The sequence below is a fragment of the Neopelma chrysocephalum genome, unplaced genomic scaffold, assembly GCF_003984885.1.
Source record: "Neopelma chrysocephalum unplaced genomic scaffold, ASM398488v2 Primary Assembly neopelma1_44, whole genome shotgun sequence".
Lineage (NCBI taxonomy): Eukaryota > Metazoa > Chordata > Aves > Passeriformes > Pipridae > Neopelma > Neopelma chrysocephalum.
The window spans coordinates 5,879,353-5,893,345 of record NW_020897703.1 but is presented as its reverse complement, the minus strand read 5'-3'; the positions used below and the strand labels follow the sequence as shown (position 1 = coordinate 5,893,345).

Genomic DNA, 13,993 nt, shown 5'->3' with positions numbered 1-13,993 from the left:
AGAGGATTCTGGTATTCTGAGGATTACATAATTTTAATGTCTAAGTTTAGTTTAAATTTGAGTTAGTCAGCTGTCAAGGTACATCTCCACAAAAGGCTTCCTGGAGGCTCTTGGGAGAAGCAAAACCAGAAGATGAACCAATATTTGATGCACAGCTTTAGTTTGGGCCAGCCGGATACTGTCGGGCTTTGACGTGTGAGTCAGGGAGTTGGGCTCTGAAACTTCCTTCCCATCAGGAATCTTCTTACAATTACTTGTGTTTCAGGCTCTTCCTGTGGCCATTTATGTTTGCAAGTAGCGATAGTTTGGCTTTGCACTTCATGGTTCACTTATCTCTGTTCCCTGCCACCACACCAGAAGCCACAGTTGACAGGCAGGTGATATTGAGGTTGAGTAAAGAGGGTTTGTGCCCATCCTCTGCAGGAGATATGTTGAATACAGGAAACTGGAATTCAGATTGGAGCATGGAAGGGGTTAATGCTTTTGAGAAAATTAAATTGTTCAGAGATCAATTCGTGTAGAAAAAAAGGGATTTGAGTATTAAGTTGACTTGCATACTCCAAGTTGTAATTAGATGCAGAAATAACCACAAATTTGAGTTTGCTAACTCATTTAATTTTATTTTAGAGGACTGTTCAGTGAGGAGGGGGGGAAACATCCCATACATCTCTTAGTAGTGTATCAACCTAAAACTTTGTTTCTGTTTATGTTCACAGGGGACTATTTGCCCAAATCTTTAGAGGGATTATTTATCTATGAAGAAGAAGGTGCTGGGGTTCCAGGTTCTAGCAGGAAAGGAAATGATGCAATAGTTGTTGAACAATGGACAGTCATTGAGGTAAATTGGTGATTATTTAGCAATGCTATTTCCTACTTCTATTTTTCTTGTTTTTTCCTTAGGGTGCTTGTACCAGTATTAGATAAACGTTCAGGATGGTTTCCTGAAGCCACCTGCATAGGCTAAACTCAAGCCTTGAATCATAAAAATAAAGTCAGGTTTGCGGCCATTGGTAAATGTACATAAAAGAAATATGCTGAAAGGATTCTGGCCTGCCATTTACAAATGATCATACCAACAAATACAACCACCAAAGAAAATGTTCTGGGGTTTTTTGTATGTGTTTCAGACCAATTTTAGATAGAATTCCAGCAAGTGCAGGTCACACTGACAATGTGAAGTATTTTTAAATAAGAAGAGGAAGAAGATAGCTAGAACTAGAAACAGGAGAAAAATTATAATGAATTAATTATGGCTTTCAGATGTATATTTTTATTAAAATGTTACTGCTAAATATGAAATACTTGGATTTTCCTAATAACTGTAGCAGGCTACAGCAATAAAAATACTTTTTAAAATATTTTAAAGTTATAGGATTATTGCATCAATGACATCTGAAATTAGTCATTGTTGGAGGATATTAAGGGCTTACTTTTGAAATATCTAATGATAATATGTTTACCAATGTGAAAAGAATTAACATAGAGCTTGTATGTTAAAAAAACTCAAACAAAAAAACCTCACCAAAATCTTGATGATAGTGCTAGGTGAGATGCTTATTCTTCATATCTAAAGTAAAAACAAATACATAATTGACACCTAATATGGTGTTTAAAGTTTTGGCACTAATTTAGCAAAGTGACAAACTGGACAAATGAGATGTGCTTTGTTGCTGAATCAGGGCTCATACCTAATGTTAATAAATTGCTTTCCTTGGGTTTTGTAGTCATGACCTTTCAGATTGTTTTCAGTTTGAAATAGTGAATGTCCACCAAACAACAGTTTGTCATCTCAAAGGATCGTCCCACTAAAAGTGAGAGAGGAGTTGTAGTTGTGTAGAAATGTGAATAAAATCTGTACAGAGTCTCTTTACTACTTTTTATAATTATTAATGTAGGGGTGTGAAATTAAAACAGATTATGGACCTTTATTGCACACGCTGGCTGAGTTTGGATGGCTCCTGACCTGTGTCCTGCCTACACCCATCGTCAGACACGACAGGTACCCACACTATAGATTACAGCATTTTTGGTGTACATGTCTGAGAATTATCGAGTAATTACTCGCATCCTTAAACGTAAAAAGAAGGAAAATGCTACTGTTAAATGCATATAAAACTTGAAATGTAAGTACCATTATGGTTGAGTCTTCTACTGTGGTGTTTTAGGTCTGCTGGTTTCAGTGAGTCTAATTCTAAACTTAAAATACATTGTGTAAATCTAAACATTAAAAGATTTTTATTTAGAAAACTTTTTACCACATACTCAGTCCTCAGCAAGGAGGTTACTCAGGCACTTCAAGTTTAAACAAGTATTGAAATGTTTCACTAATTTAGGACCTTGGTGAATGAGTAGTTTAGGTGATGGAAGAAGTCATGTCACAAGACAGTCATGCACTGTTTATTGCACATTAGAGTGGAGTGTGCTAATTCAGCAAGTTATGGGGCTGTTTCTCTTCTTTAATATAGACATTATGGTTCACTTCAAATATTGTACCAAACTACTGGATTTCAGTTTTCTGGTTGTTATACTTATTTAGATGATTGAGGGGACTCTGTCTACTCTTCTTAAAGAGATAAATAGCCCACTCGAATCCCCCACAAGGTTCTAGACTTCCGTTTTTAACCCCCCCCAAAAAGTACTGTGGTTTTCAGCACAGTATCAAGTTAAAAAAAGGGCAAATGAAGCAGTGGATTAAGCACTCTTAATGCCCCTCTTCTCTCATCTTTTTTTTTTTTAAGTTTTTCTTCCATTAGATTAAGATTGCCAAGCTTCAAAAACAAATGTGCTGAAGCCCAGCTTAGGGCTCACTAACAACTGTGGAAAGAGTGGATGACTTGAGAAATCTTTGGATCCCAGACCTCACTGTGTTAAATCAAGACAGCATGAAAAAGATGTGAATGAAAGGTTCTAAGAAAACTCCTGCAAGAAAGTGGGAGTTTTGTTCAAGTGATTTGACATAATTAAGTCAACTCATGCATGTGAGAAGGAGGCTTTTCTGGTCAGGAAATAGGTGTTAGGTTTTTTTGGCTGTGTTTTTTTTTTTTTTTAATAGTTGATTTTAACCAAGTGGTTAAATGCAAAGACAGAAGAAGTGGTAAAACAATATGGCATGTTCTGTGGAATTTTTTGTGTTTTTTTTTTTTTAATAAGGGCCTCTGTATGTTTTCTTTTCTTCTAGAAGAAGCAGTTTCCAGAATACAAACCAAAATGGTTCTCCTTTAATTTCTTCAGTAATTTTGTAGTCTAAATGTATTAGCTTTGAACATGGTGACTTGTAAGAGTATGTGAACTACTGAGCCTGGCTTTTGTAAACAGCTGAAATTTTTAGCCAAATCTTAGAGCTTGACAGTAAGTCTTCACAATCTGAATCTAATCTTTGAAGGATGTCAGTGGACAATGGGAGAGAGATTTTAGCAGTCATGGTGTGCTGTGAGTCATAGAATGAGGGACTTTTTAACCTACAAACTCTTGTGTCCCACAAGCAGTGTAACTGAACCCATCCCTGCAGGGTTTGGATGAGCAGGGTCAGGAATGTCCTGAGCAGCTGCTGATCAACCACTCTGAGTGTCAGTCTGTGCCTGCAGCAGGACAAATGGTGCTGCTTTGTACCTCATAGACTGCAGAGCAAAGGCAGGGCCCACAGAAAAAATCCAAGTGCTAAAAGGAAAAAAAAAATAGGAAAAAGGGCTAACAGCTTGATTAGGCTAGAGCTGTTAGTATTTGAATTAGTAAGAAAATGTATCAACCAGCAAAATATTAAAGTAGTGTTAGATTTCTCAAGTAGTGTTGCATCCTAGATGTGAAACAACCAGCCCGTTAATAGCAGTGTTCATGCTAAAGGGGATTATATCCTGGCCAAATCTGAAGCTGGATTCATTTTGTATCCACACTCAAATAATTCAGACTAATAAAAAGCATTTGTTTTCTGGCCTAAATGGTTGGGTAGGAGTCTGCATGAGTTGTCTAATACTTGTTATCCCACTGTGGCTTGTGAGTTACTCTTGGAAGAAATGGGATGAATCATGTTTTGTGTGTCTGTAGGATATCTCATATACAGCTATTCAATTTTCTTTTTCAAAAATATGTGAAAAAGCCCACGAAGAAGAATTCCTAATTAGGAATTGAGAATTCATGAGTTGGAAAATTTACATCTTCCTGTCCTCTTGGGCTAAGTAGCAATTGATAACTACTATTTTTAGGCATAGATGTTGACATTTAAAGAGAAGAAATTCCTGGATGGTTACTGTGTGTCTGATATGAAAGATGCCATTACAGTGGTGGTGGTGATGGGTTATCCTAGGAATGCAAGTTAAATGTCTCAATAAAGAAGGATACTTTATGCTGCTCAACAGCTGGGGTTTTTTGCCAGACTTGGAACTCTGTCCTCAAAACCCAGCCTGAATATTAACAGTCTTCAGGAACACTGAAAAAATAAACAACATTTTGGGATCATCTGACAAATTCATGTTTTCATATTTATTTTTATAAAAGAATTTGTTGAGTCTTAGTACTTAGTACTTAGATAAAATCTTCATTATCCTCATTTTTACTCACTGCAGTACTTTGCTCTATTCTGTTTTCCTCTTCTTTATTGCAAAACTTTCCATCACTTCAAATTTTCTGTGATGTCTTGCTAGACATTGTGCTCACTGCTTGTCTGCAGATGAAGAGTGTGACCAGCTGGGGTGTGACAGGATTGCCATGCACTGATGTGTTCCTTTTCAGGCTTTTGCAGGGTTAGGATTTGAAACAGTTTAAAAAAACACCAGGCTGTCATGTCTGTTCCTGTGTGGTTTTGTTGTTGTTTAAAGTTTTTCATTTTTCACAGACATATAAAATAAAGTAAATAAATAAATATATAAATAAAAATAAATATAAAATAAAATGCCCAGAGCATTAAGCCGATGTGATAGCTGAATGTCACACATCACTGTCCTGTTTCAGGCAGGGGCAGCACTCTGTACACCAGTTTAGTCTTTCAATTCCTTCCTCAATGGCTAAATCATGTTGGATGCAGGAAACATTTCCCTGAAAAGCTCTTTTTACTGTTTCAAAGAGAGTGTACATGTCACTCTTGAAACACTCACAGTGGCCATTTTGTGCAGTGTTGTTTGAAAAATAAGCACTGTGGGTCTTGGGTTTGTTTTTTGGTCAGCACACTAGAGATTGCATAGAAGTTTCCCTCTCCTGACAGTGATTTTTTTTTTACTCTGGGGATATGGGAAAGCAGAGCATGAAAAAAAATGCATGTGATGCAACATTTGTTGTATCCATCCGTGTCTTGGGTATTTAAACTGTGCCAGCAGTCAATAAAGAAATTTTTAGACCAAAAAAAACAGACCATAAAAGAACACCTGATAGATCCACAATAATATTAGTGATCTAAAGAGCCCCCTGTATTATATGCAAGTGTTACTTAATTGGTAAATGTCTTCAAGACAAGAATTTGATAGTAATTATGCCAAGTTCAGATAAATAGCAAGAATAAAATGAATAGTCCTTTTAGGAGTTAAGTCTAGTGAGTATCTAGGAGATACTTCACTGGTAAATGTAGTGTTCCTGCAGGTTTTATTATGATATTATAGGAGTTTGTAGGATTTCATACGTTAGGGGTTGAAAACTAGAATTATTTCTAAGGTTTTTCAAATGTTTCATTGAATGGATCCTTTAAGATTAGTATCTCAAGCTGGTGTCAGTCTCATGACTGAAAGTTTAGGTGCTGTGTGGCTCCAAAGGAGTGCAAAGCTTTATTTTGAGAAATGCAAAAAACCCCACAACTGAATAGATAAAAAGAATTCATTATCTTATTCCTTTTGTTCATTTTTAGAAAAATTTGTTTAACCTCTGTTTGCAGTGCTTTGTAAATAACATGTTCATGCATAAAAAAATGGATCCGTAAAAATCAGAGCCATTGGAGTATTACTGAGCTTCTGGCTTGATGTTTGCTTTTGGGGACAGAAATATAGACATGTAAGAGGACAAATTTCTTTGCTCATCCAGCATAAGCAGACAAGCAAATTGCTGAAGTTTCAACAAAAGAGTCTCTGTTGCTCTTCATCACTCTTAAGAGAGGAAAAAGCTTCAGCAGCCTGACTCTGCAGTGACCTTTATTTCCCTCCACTGATTACTGCAGTCCCTGAAAATGGACAAGGCAGACTCTGGGCAGTGCAGTGCAAAAAACTGACTTTGGTTATTAATTTATCACGGCTCACTACTTAATCAGTGTTTTCAAAATGCCCTGACTTACGAGGCAAAGAGGGAATGTGGAAATGTGAGGGAAGCCACTGAGCTTCCCTTGCTGTAAGCACTTTTTCTCATTTAAATTCTGCGGAAATCCCACTGTCATTGAGTTCTTTGTGAATTAAGCTCATAGCAGCTTTGTCGTGTGCGGCATTTTAATAGGGTCAGACTTAGAAGATTGTTAATTTACTTATTGTCTACTCACCATCATGTCCTTTCTCTGTTCCAGCAGAATTTGTACAAGCTGTAGCTTAATGTTTGGGGTTTTTTCTTGTCTCTGAAGGAATGCAGACACTGTTACAAAATAAGCCGTAGGCTCTTCCCCATGCCCTGGACTGTGCTCAGCCTTCATGCTTAGAAGAGAGATTTCCCAGTTGATATTATCAAAACAGACATAACTGAGGCAGGGAGAATACCTAGCCAAGTGGAATAAGGTTGCAGGATTGTGGACTTACTTGTAATGACATAAAGTCTTAACACGTTTTCTTTTAATGAGTGCAAATAGTGAGGTAGAGACTCTTGGAGCAGGAAACCTTGTTTAAGGAAATGAATGAATTTGCTCTCCTACATTCTTGTGTCCCCCACTAGCTGGAGATTAGGATAGTTCTCTGTTCTCATCCAAGGAAGACGTGCAAAGATATGCCATGACCTGAGTTCAGCTGGACTGAAAGGAAGATTGGGAGGGGCCAAACACAATCACAAACCCATCATCACCAGCCATTGATCTGAGTATATGTGTACTGAGTAGCTATTTATGCTGGGAACTCCTCCTGAGCTCATAGGGACAGTTTTAGTCCCTGATTTTTCTTGGAGCAAGTCCCTAATGTTGAACAAATTCTCAGTCCCAGCCCTGTCATGAAACACGCATCAGTTACCTAAACTGGGTATGTGATTGTTAACCTTGTAACATACTCATAGTGAAGTAAAAGCTTGTGTTGTTTTAGTAGTTCTTTCTGTAATGTTATGCATAATAATACTATTTTATGATTGATAGAATAGGTAGAATCATAAATATTTCAGATGAACTCACTGTGTCTCTTTGGTGTTTCTATTTTGCTACTTGTTTTTAGTGCACTCTTAAATCTGAAGTCACCCTTTTACTGAAGTATTTCAGTGGTTTTCCTTTATATGCATAAAACTCTTGCTGAATACTGCCCAGGAGCAGGAGTTGGGGAGAGAAGAGCTTATAAAAATGTAGTATCTGATATTTAGAAGAGCACTGGAATTTTTTAAACTCTTAATCTGGAGTTCTGGTCTTGAAATTCTTGCACTTTTTCATTGACACAGAGTTGGGCTTTGTAGTACATGTGCTATCAATGTGCTGACCTGTATTTCTGGTGGAAAAATAACGAAAATACATCTTCTGCAAGTTTTAATATATTTATCACTACGAAGAGCATAATACTTCTGAAACATCATATCAATAGTATCTGATTAGGTCTTGAGGAAAAACTTCACCTCATCCTGTTTATTATTCTACAAGTATTTCTTTCTGGGGAAAAAAAAAAGCACCTGTACTGCTTTATATGTGTACCATAACAGCATTAAAATCTGGAAAAGTTCCAGGACTGAAGTTGCTCTTTTTTTTCCCTTTATTTATCTTAATAAAATATTCTCTAGTCCTTCCTAGGCTCCCTCATACAAAACAACCAGTGTCATTTATCTTATTGTTGATGTAGAGCTTATTAAAACTGAGCCAAGTCCTTTTATCCATAGGTGGGGAGACAGCAAGCTTAACCCTCTGTGCTAGTTAGATATGTTACAACCAGAAAACAACTTTTATTTAGCAGTAAAGAATGGTAATTCCCAAGTTTTGTGCCACGAAGTATTGAGATATTTGTTGAAGCTGTGGATCTGTTGAGATTGTGCCTGGTTGTTGTGGCATTAATAGGTAGTAGATGTTAAATAACTCCAGTCATAGTAATACAAGTTATTGGCCTGTCCATATTTTTATGTGTATCACCTTAACCCAACTCTATACTTCTTTTTTTTTTTTTAATATGTTTACAGAACTGTTCAGGAATTAATAAACTGATTAATGCTTTGTGGTCTGCCCTCTTCTTACTCTTGGACTTAAATACACACAACTTAAAGTTGACTTTAAAAGGTATGAATGCATTAGGGACAATTATTGCCATTAAAACATTGAAACTATTTTCTTTACATTTTAGTGAAGGAAATCTCGCTACAAAGCAAGTAATTTTTCTTCAGAGACCTGTTATGTGGAGTTCTGCTGTCCAGACACCAGAGGTGAGTAAATTAGTATTTCATATAATGGTAAGATATGGAAAGAAACTAGACTTGTCAATTAATAGGGGAAAGAAATAGTAGAATAGGATTTCACTCATTACCAGTTCAAGTTTGTGGAGGGCTTTTGCAGAACTCACCTGTTATGTGTTTTCTCAGACATTATCTCTTGAGTGAAGCCATGGAGAAAAGCATAAGCATGCTGAAAATGTGTTATTTGTTCTAAGAAATTACTGTGTCTCAGGTGGAAGAAGTTGTCTGTGTTGGAAGTATTTTCTTTGGAGTCTTTAGGAAGTCTTGAATGTTCTGATTGAAATCCTGTATCTGTTGCACATAAAAAAGTATTTTGACCTCCAAAATATCTACTTTCACACTTTTAAAAGAAACAAGTGTCAAGCTGTACAAGATGAGGGATACTGCAATCTGCAGGTTAACAGGGTGAAGGCTGTTATTGAAAATGTGTGACAGGATTTAAAACTCTGCAGCTGAACCTCCTCACCTTCTTGTCCCTTTTGAGGGAAGCTCCCATAATAGAGGTTGTATCAAGTGCTTTTTGAGGGTTCAGTAACTCAGTCACCACAATTCTGCTCAGTGTCACAGCACTTACTGCACCTGCACAGTGCTGCAGTAAATCCTGCTGTGCCAGCGAGGGATGAACTGCTGATGGGCTTTTCTTTGCTGCAGCTTTTGACATCCCATGGTGGTTATTTCTGGATTTCAATAGCTGTTCCACCTTTTTCTATTCAACATGGCTTTCCTGTGGTAGTCTTAAGCAGTCTTAAACTATGAATGTTTTTGCTTATGTCCAGCACCAAACTTTACAAAGCTTATATACTGTTATAAGGCAGTGATACCTAGCTGCTTCTTTGTCCTATATAAATAGTTCTATGAGTCTCTAAACTTCATTCATATTTGATCTTTCTGTCTTTTACTTTCTATTCAGTCTGTTACCGTCATCTGTGTTTTCCTCTGTTTAGTGTTTCTAAAATACGCTCTTCCTTTTTTTGTTCTTCTCCAAGCTTTTGCTTATCTCCAGTCTAACTTCCCTCTCACTGTGTCCCCTGATAATTAGTACTTCCATGCCTGAAAGAACCGCTTTCAACATGCACGATTCAAGTCTTGTTTTATTTTTTTGTCTCAATTCCCATCTAGTTCTTGAACATTGTAATTTATTTTCTCATTTGCTTAACTGGAGGTTCTCCTTCTCTTCAGTGTTCTGTGTAGTCTTCCTTGCCAGTGTTTTAATCTTCTCTTCCATTCATACCCTCTTCTAAATTCTGCCAGTGGAATTTTTTGTCCTTTAACCACCTTCTAGGTACAAAGCATCTTCAGCTTTTAGCTTTCAGATCTTCTGCTCTCATGCCTGACTTTGTAGTCTTTCCTTCCTAATGCTTTTCTGAAAGTATGTTTTGGAACACAATTTTGATACCAATATTGTAAAAATGTGGAACATAATGTCAGTGCTTATAAAACAAAATAATGCTTTCCTACGTTTTTAACACTCTATATAGTAAAGGCCTGAATTCCTGATATGAGAACTCTTCCCTTGGTGAGACATAATGTTATTTCTAACTATAAGTGTCTCTTAAAAGGCAGCATCACTATCTGTCACAAGTTAGAATGATTAAGACTTGGTTCTGTCAAGAGATGTAGTACAAACCAGTTCTGTAAAAACAGTCTGAGGAACTGATGAATCTTTGAGATGTGGTTTAAATTAAAAACAGGAAGCATTGTACTACTCACAGTTTAAATCTTAAATCCTGTCACCCAGTTACGAGGTGATGAGCAGCTTTGGTTTATACAAATAAAATGGTGTCTTTTGTAGTTCTTCTTTTATTTGTTGTAATAGGAAACCTTTGACTTTGGAAGTAAACAAGAAGTAGCTGATGTGTAACCATTTACATCAGGATTTCTGTGTTTAAAATCTGAACAAACTTAATATCTAAATGTGCTCTTTAAGTACCAGTGAACGTTTTACTTCTCCACCAGGAAATTTCAATATGATGAGGTAATTTTAGCATGGGATAAATAGGTAACTGGAGCTGAAGCTGAAACATTTAGCAGAGTAACATTTTTCCTTCTGTTTTGCCAATTATGTTCATTTTCCCTTAAATTTTCATCTTTTTACTTCATTGCTTTTTTACAAAAATTTTTGAATCGGCAAACAGCTTATTACTTTCATTTCAATCTAAATCCATGGATTTGTTAGTAATACCAAACTGGTATAGAATGAAATGATAGCTTTGCATTAAGTACCTAGATTTCAGGTAGAAAATAAACTACTGAAATTTGGAAGCGTTCCCTTCTGCTCTAGAGACTTTTTTTTGTTGTTGTTGTTTAAATAACTTTTACTTAAAAATCTCCTGGACATTGACAACACAGCTGGACTATTTTATTGAACCCTTGCAAACATTTTTATAAAAACATTTAATTCCTGTGATTGTATATTGTTTGGCATGACGCTTCTCTTTTTTTTTTGTAGTGCGTATCTTTTCCTTGATGTTCATATTACATAAAAGCTGTTACTAAAAAAATTTTGGTATCCATGACTTAGGGTGTTTTTGAAACACAGAAATACTTCAGATATCTGAAATTTTTAAGTTAAAAAACATTGCATCACAACTTTTGTTTATTTAAGCACACCTTTAGCATATTTGCAGCTCAGATACCTTGAGAACAATGCTGCTACCAAGGCTCTTTCATTACTGAAATAAGAAAGCAGCCTCATACAGACCTTTTCAAACACAGCTGTCAAGCCCCAGTGCCTTGGTCACATCACTTTCTGGTTCTCCACAGTGCAGGAGGGTCTGGCCGTGGCAGGAGCTTTGCCCCATAAGCAGGTACAGCTGTTGGACTTGCATTCTGGAGAGTGGCAACACAGAGCAGGGGGTGCTTTGTGTACTCAGGGTTATATTTGTTGATTGTTGGGTTGAAATTAGCGTTGCTATTTCTAAAGGAAATTTTGCTTCAGTAAGAATTGAGGGGAACTCTGCTATTATCTGGTTTCTTAATCTCACCGGATCTCTTTTCTGAGGATGGTATATTTTGTTTCCTTGCAGCTCATCTCTGCCTTCTTGTATATTCCTGGAGTAGGGTGTTATGAACTGGCTTATGATTTATGTAATGGTTCAAAAGCCTCTTGGGTTACAAGGGCTGTACTGTCTCAGTAGACTCTGTTTATCACATATCACTTGCTTTTCAAAGAAAAGAGTTCAGAAGAGGAGATGCCAGATTGAACCATGCAGTGCTTGAGGGGTTTCTGATTTTTTTCTTTTCTCATTTCTTTGTTTATTTCCCTTAAGGAGACTTCTTCATTCTCTTGCTGTGGCATCCAGGCAAAACTTATTTCCTTTTGTTTCTCTTGAGGCAACACTGTTTCCCCTTAGCCTGATTTCCCAATGTCTCCTGTAACAGCTTCCCTACATACATTTCCTTTAGCCACACGGTCCATTGTTTTTACTGTTTCAAAAGGGTTTGAGAAAAAGCTCAGAAATGTGTAGAAGAGAGGCACAAACTTGCCAAAGCATGGTAAAAGCAGTTGTGGTGTAGTTTTGTTTTTAAAGTGCTTGCACTTGTGCAAGAGTGCTTGTGTCCTTCATGCACTGGAATGCAGCTCTGTGCTGAGGCTGGATTCCTTTGTAGCTGGATGTGTTCCTTCTGTGGGCAGGGCTGTGTCCCTGGCAAGCGCCTCCTGTGTTAGCAGTGCTTGGGCTGAGAGCAGGGCTCCAAGCAGGCAGCTTAGCTTAGCACTTCTGCCTTCCTGACCGTGTTCCTCTGTTGTGGCTCAAGGCACTGACACTGTCTCTGGAGCAGCTGCATCAGCATAGATCTGAGTAACTCAGGTAGCTCCTGATGCTGAAATGAAATAAACCTTTTATTTATTTGTGATTGCTCAGAGGACCCTTGGCGTAGTCTGGTCAGTCTCTTGTTTGCAGATATCACAATCTGCTTACTTTCTTTTTTGACATTGGCAACCATCATCGTTCAACAACATGCATCATTCAACAAGAAAGATATCAGGCAATCCCAGTACTAATGTCAAACTGTATTTATACCAGGTTCTTCCTGTGCAAGGATTCTGTAGAACTCATTTCAAATGGCTGTACAGAACAGCCACTGACTTCTGTCCGTGTAGGTTCACCATGGGAATTGAATGCAATTTTCAAGGAATGTGCCATTATCTGAGGAGGCCTTTGAAGATGTTTATGGGCAGAACTGGAAAGATGGGAAAGCTTCTCAGTCGCACCATGAGATGGATCAGTGGGGTATCTTCAGTGCTATGAAGTGGTCAGGTCACACTCTTTTTGCAGAGTTCAGCATTGGTGGAGTTTAACTCACACTTTTATGAAACACTGCACTGGTGTTGAAGCTCCCAGAGAGAGCTGTGTTCAGGAACATGATCAACATCCACTGACTAACCGGAATGGCTTGCAGAGGAGGGCAGTAGCCAGAGACTGTATGTGGTGGCTTGTAGGTCTGTGAGTGGAGAAGAGTGAATGTCTGCCTACAGTGGGAGCTGGAGGTGGTGGAGCTGTCAGCTGTAGCTGACACTGCCAGGCCTTCTGACCCCTCTGGGCACTGGGACTGCTGCAGGTGGGAGGCAGCTGACAGCAGGGGCTGTGCCAGCACTCTTCCCTGCAGAGCACAAGGAAGGGCAGCACGTGTATCTGTGGCAGAAAGTGTCAGAGTCAGGTTATTTTAGTCATGTATGTTAGGCAGAGAAATGATGCTTTCTTCAAAGAGCTGATTTTAGAGTGGGCTAAGTCATGTAAATTGGTCTGGTTCTGCCAAGTACTGCATAAGAATTGAGCATTGTTGAAGTATTTTTTTCTTAGCGTTCATTTGTGCTTTCTTGAATCTAAACTATGTATCTTTTTTTCCTCTCTCGAAGTTTATTTATAGAGACCAAACATGTATCTGTTGGAGGTTTTTTTCTCTGAAGGAGTTGATAGTTTAAATGAAAGTGTTAAATGCTGCCTTGTGTTAAAATGCAGCTCACATTAAATCCATGCACAACGCATTGCAAAGTATTTGGCTAGGGGGTATTTTTCCCCTAAATAAGCTAACATTTCAACATCTCTTGTATTCCAGAGGAAATCCTTAAGACAAGTTACTGGGGAGGAAAAAAGCAAAGTGTCTAGCAGAAGTGTTGGATTAGACACAGCTACTTCTTGCCCTCCAGAAATTGGACAACCACCTGGCGAGTTTCACCTATCTCCTTCTAAACAATGTTGGATCAAGGAGGGATCCTCCCAGTATGGAGGCTTTCCAGGATTCAGTAGCAGTGATGGAGTATTAAGGGAACTGGATGATGGACAATATGACCAGGAAGATGGAGTCACTCAGGTCACATGTATGTGATAAAGTAAGTAACTGCATCAGATGGACATGTACATAATTCACACAAATGGATTTTTTTTTAAAAATTATACTACTTTAAATGCATTGATATAATCCTATGACTTTGCCCAGACTCATTTTGTATTGTTGTCAGTTTTTGTTGTGT

The 13,993-nt window shown here is 37.8% G+C and overlaps 1 protein-coding gene across 6 annotated transcripts in view; it reads left to right on the top strand.

Annotated features, from left to right (window-relative positions):
• Positions 1–13,993, top strand: part of RFTN2 (raftlin family member 2) — a 36,644-nt gene that overhangs the window by 17,475 nt on the left and 5,176 nt on the right. For 3 of the 6 annotated variants that reach the window (XM_027678183.1, XM_027678185.1, XM_027678184.1), the window contains exons 6-9: positions 717–838; positions 1,896–1,999; positions 8,412–8,490; positions 13,579–13,852. In XM_027678183.1, the coding sequence (XP_027533984.1) occupies positions 717–838; positions 1,896–1,999; positions 8,412–8,490; positions 13,579–13,848 (575 nt within the window). In that variant the 3' untranslated portion in view covers positions 13,849–13,852. Of the gene's footprint in view, positions 1–716; positions 839–1,895; positions 2,000–8,411; positions 8,491–13,578; positions 13,906–13,993 lie in introns of those variants that run through there. The other 3 variants (XM_027678182.1, XM_027678181.1, XM_027678186.1) reach the window with 1 other exon arrangement.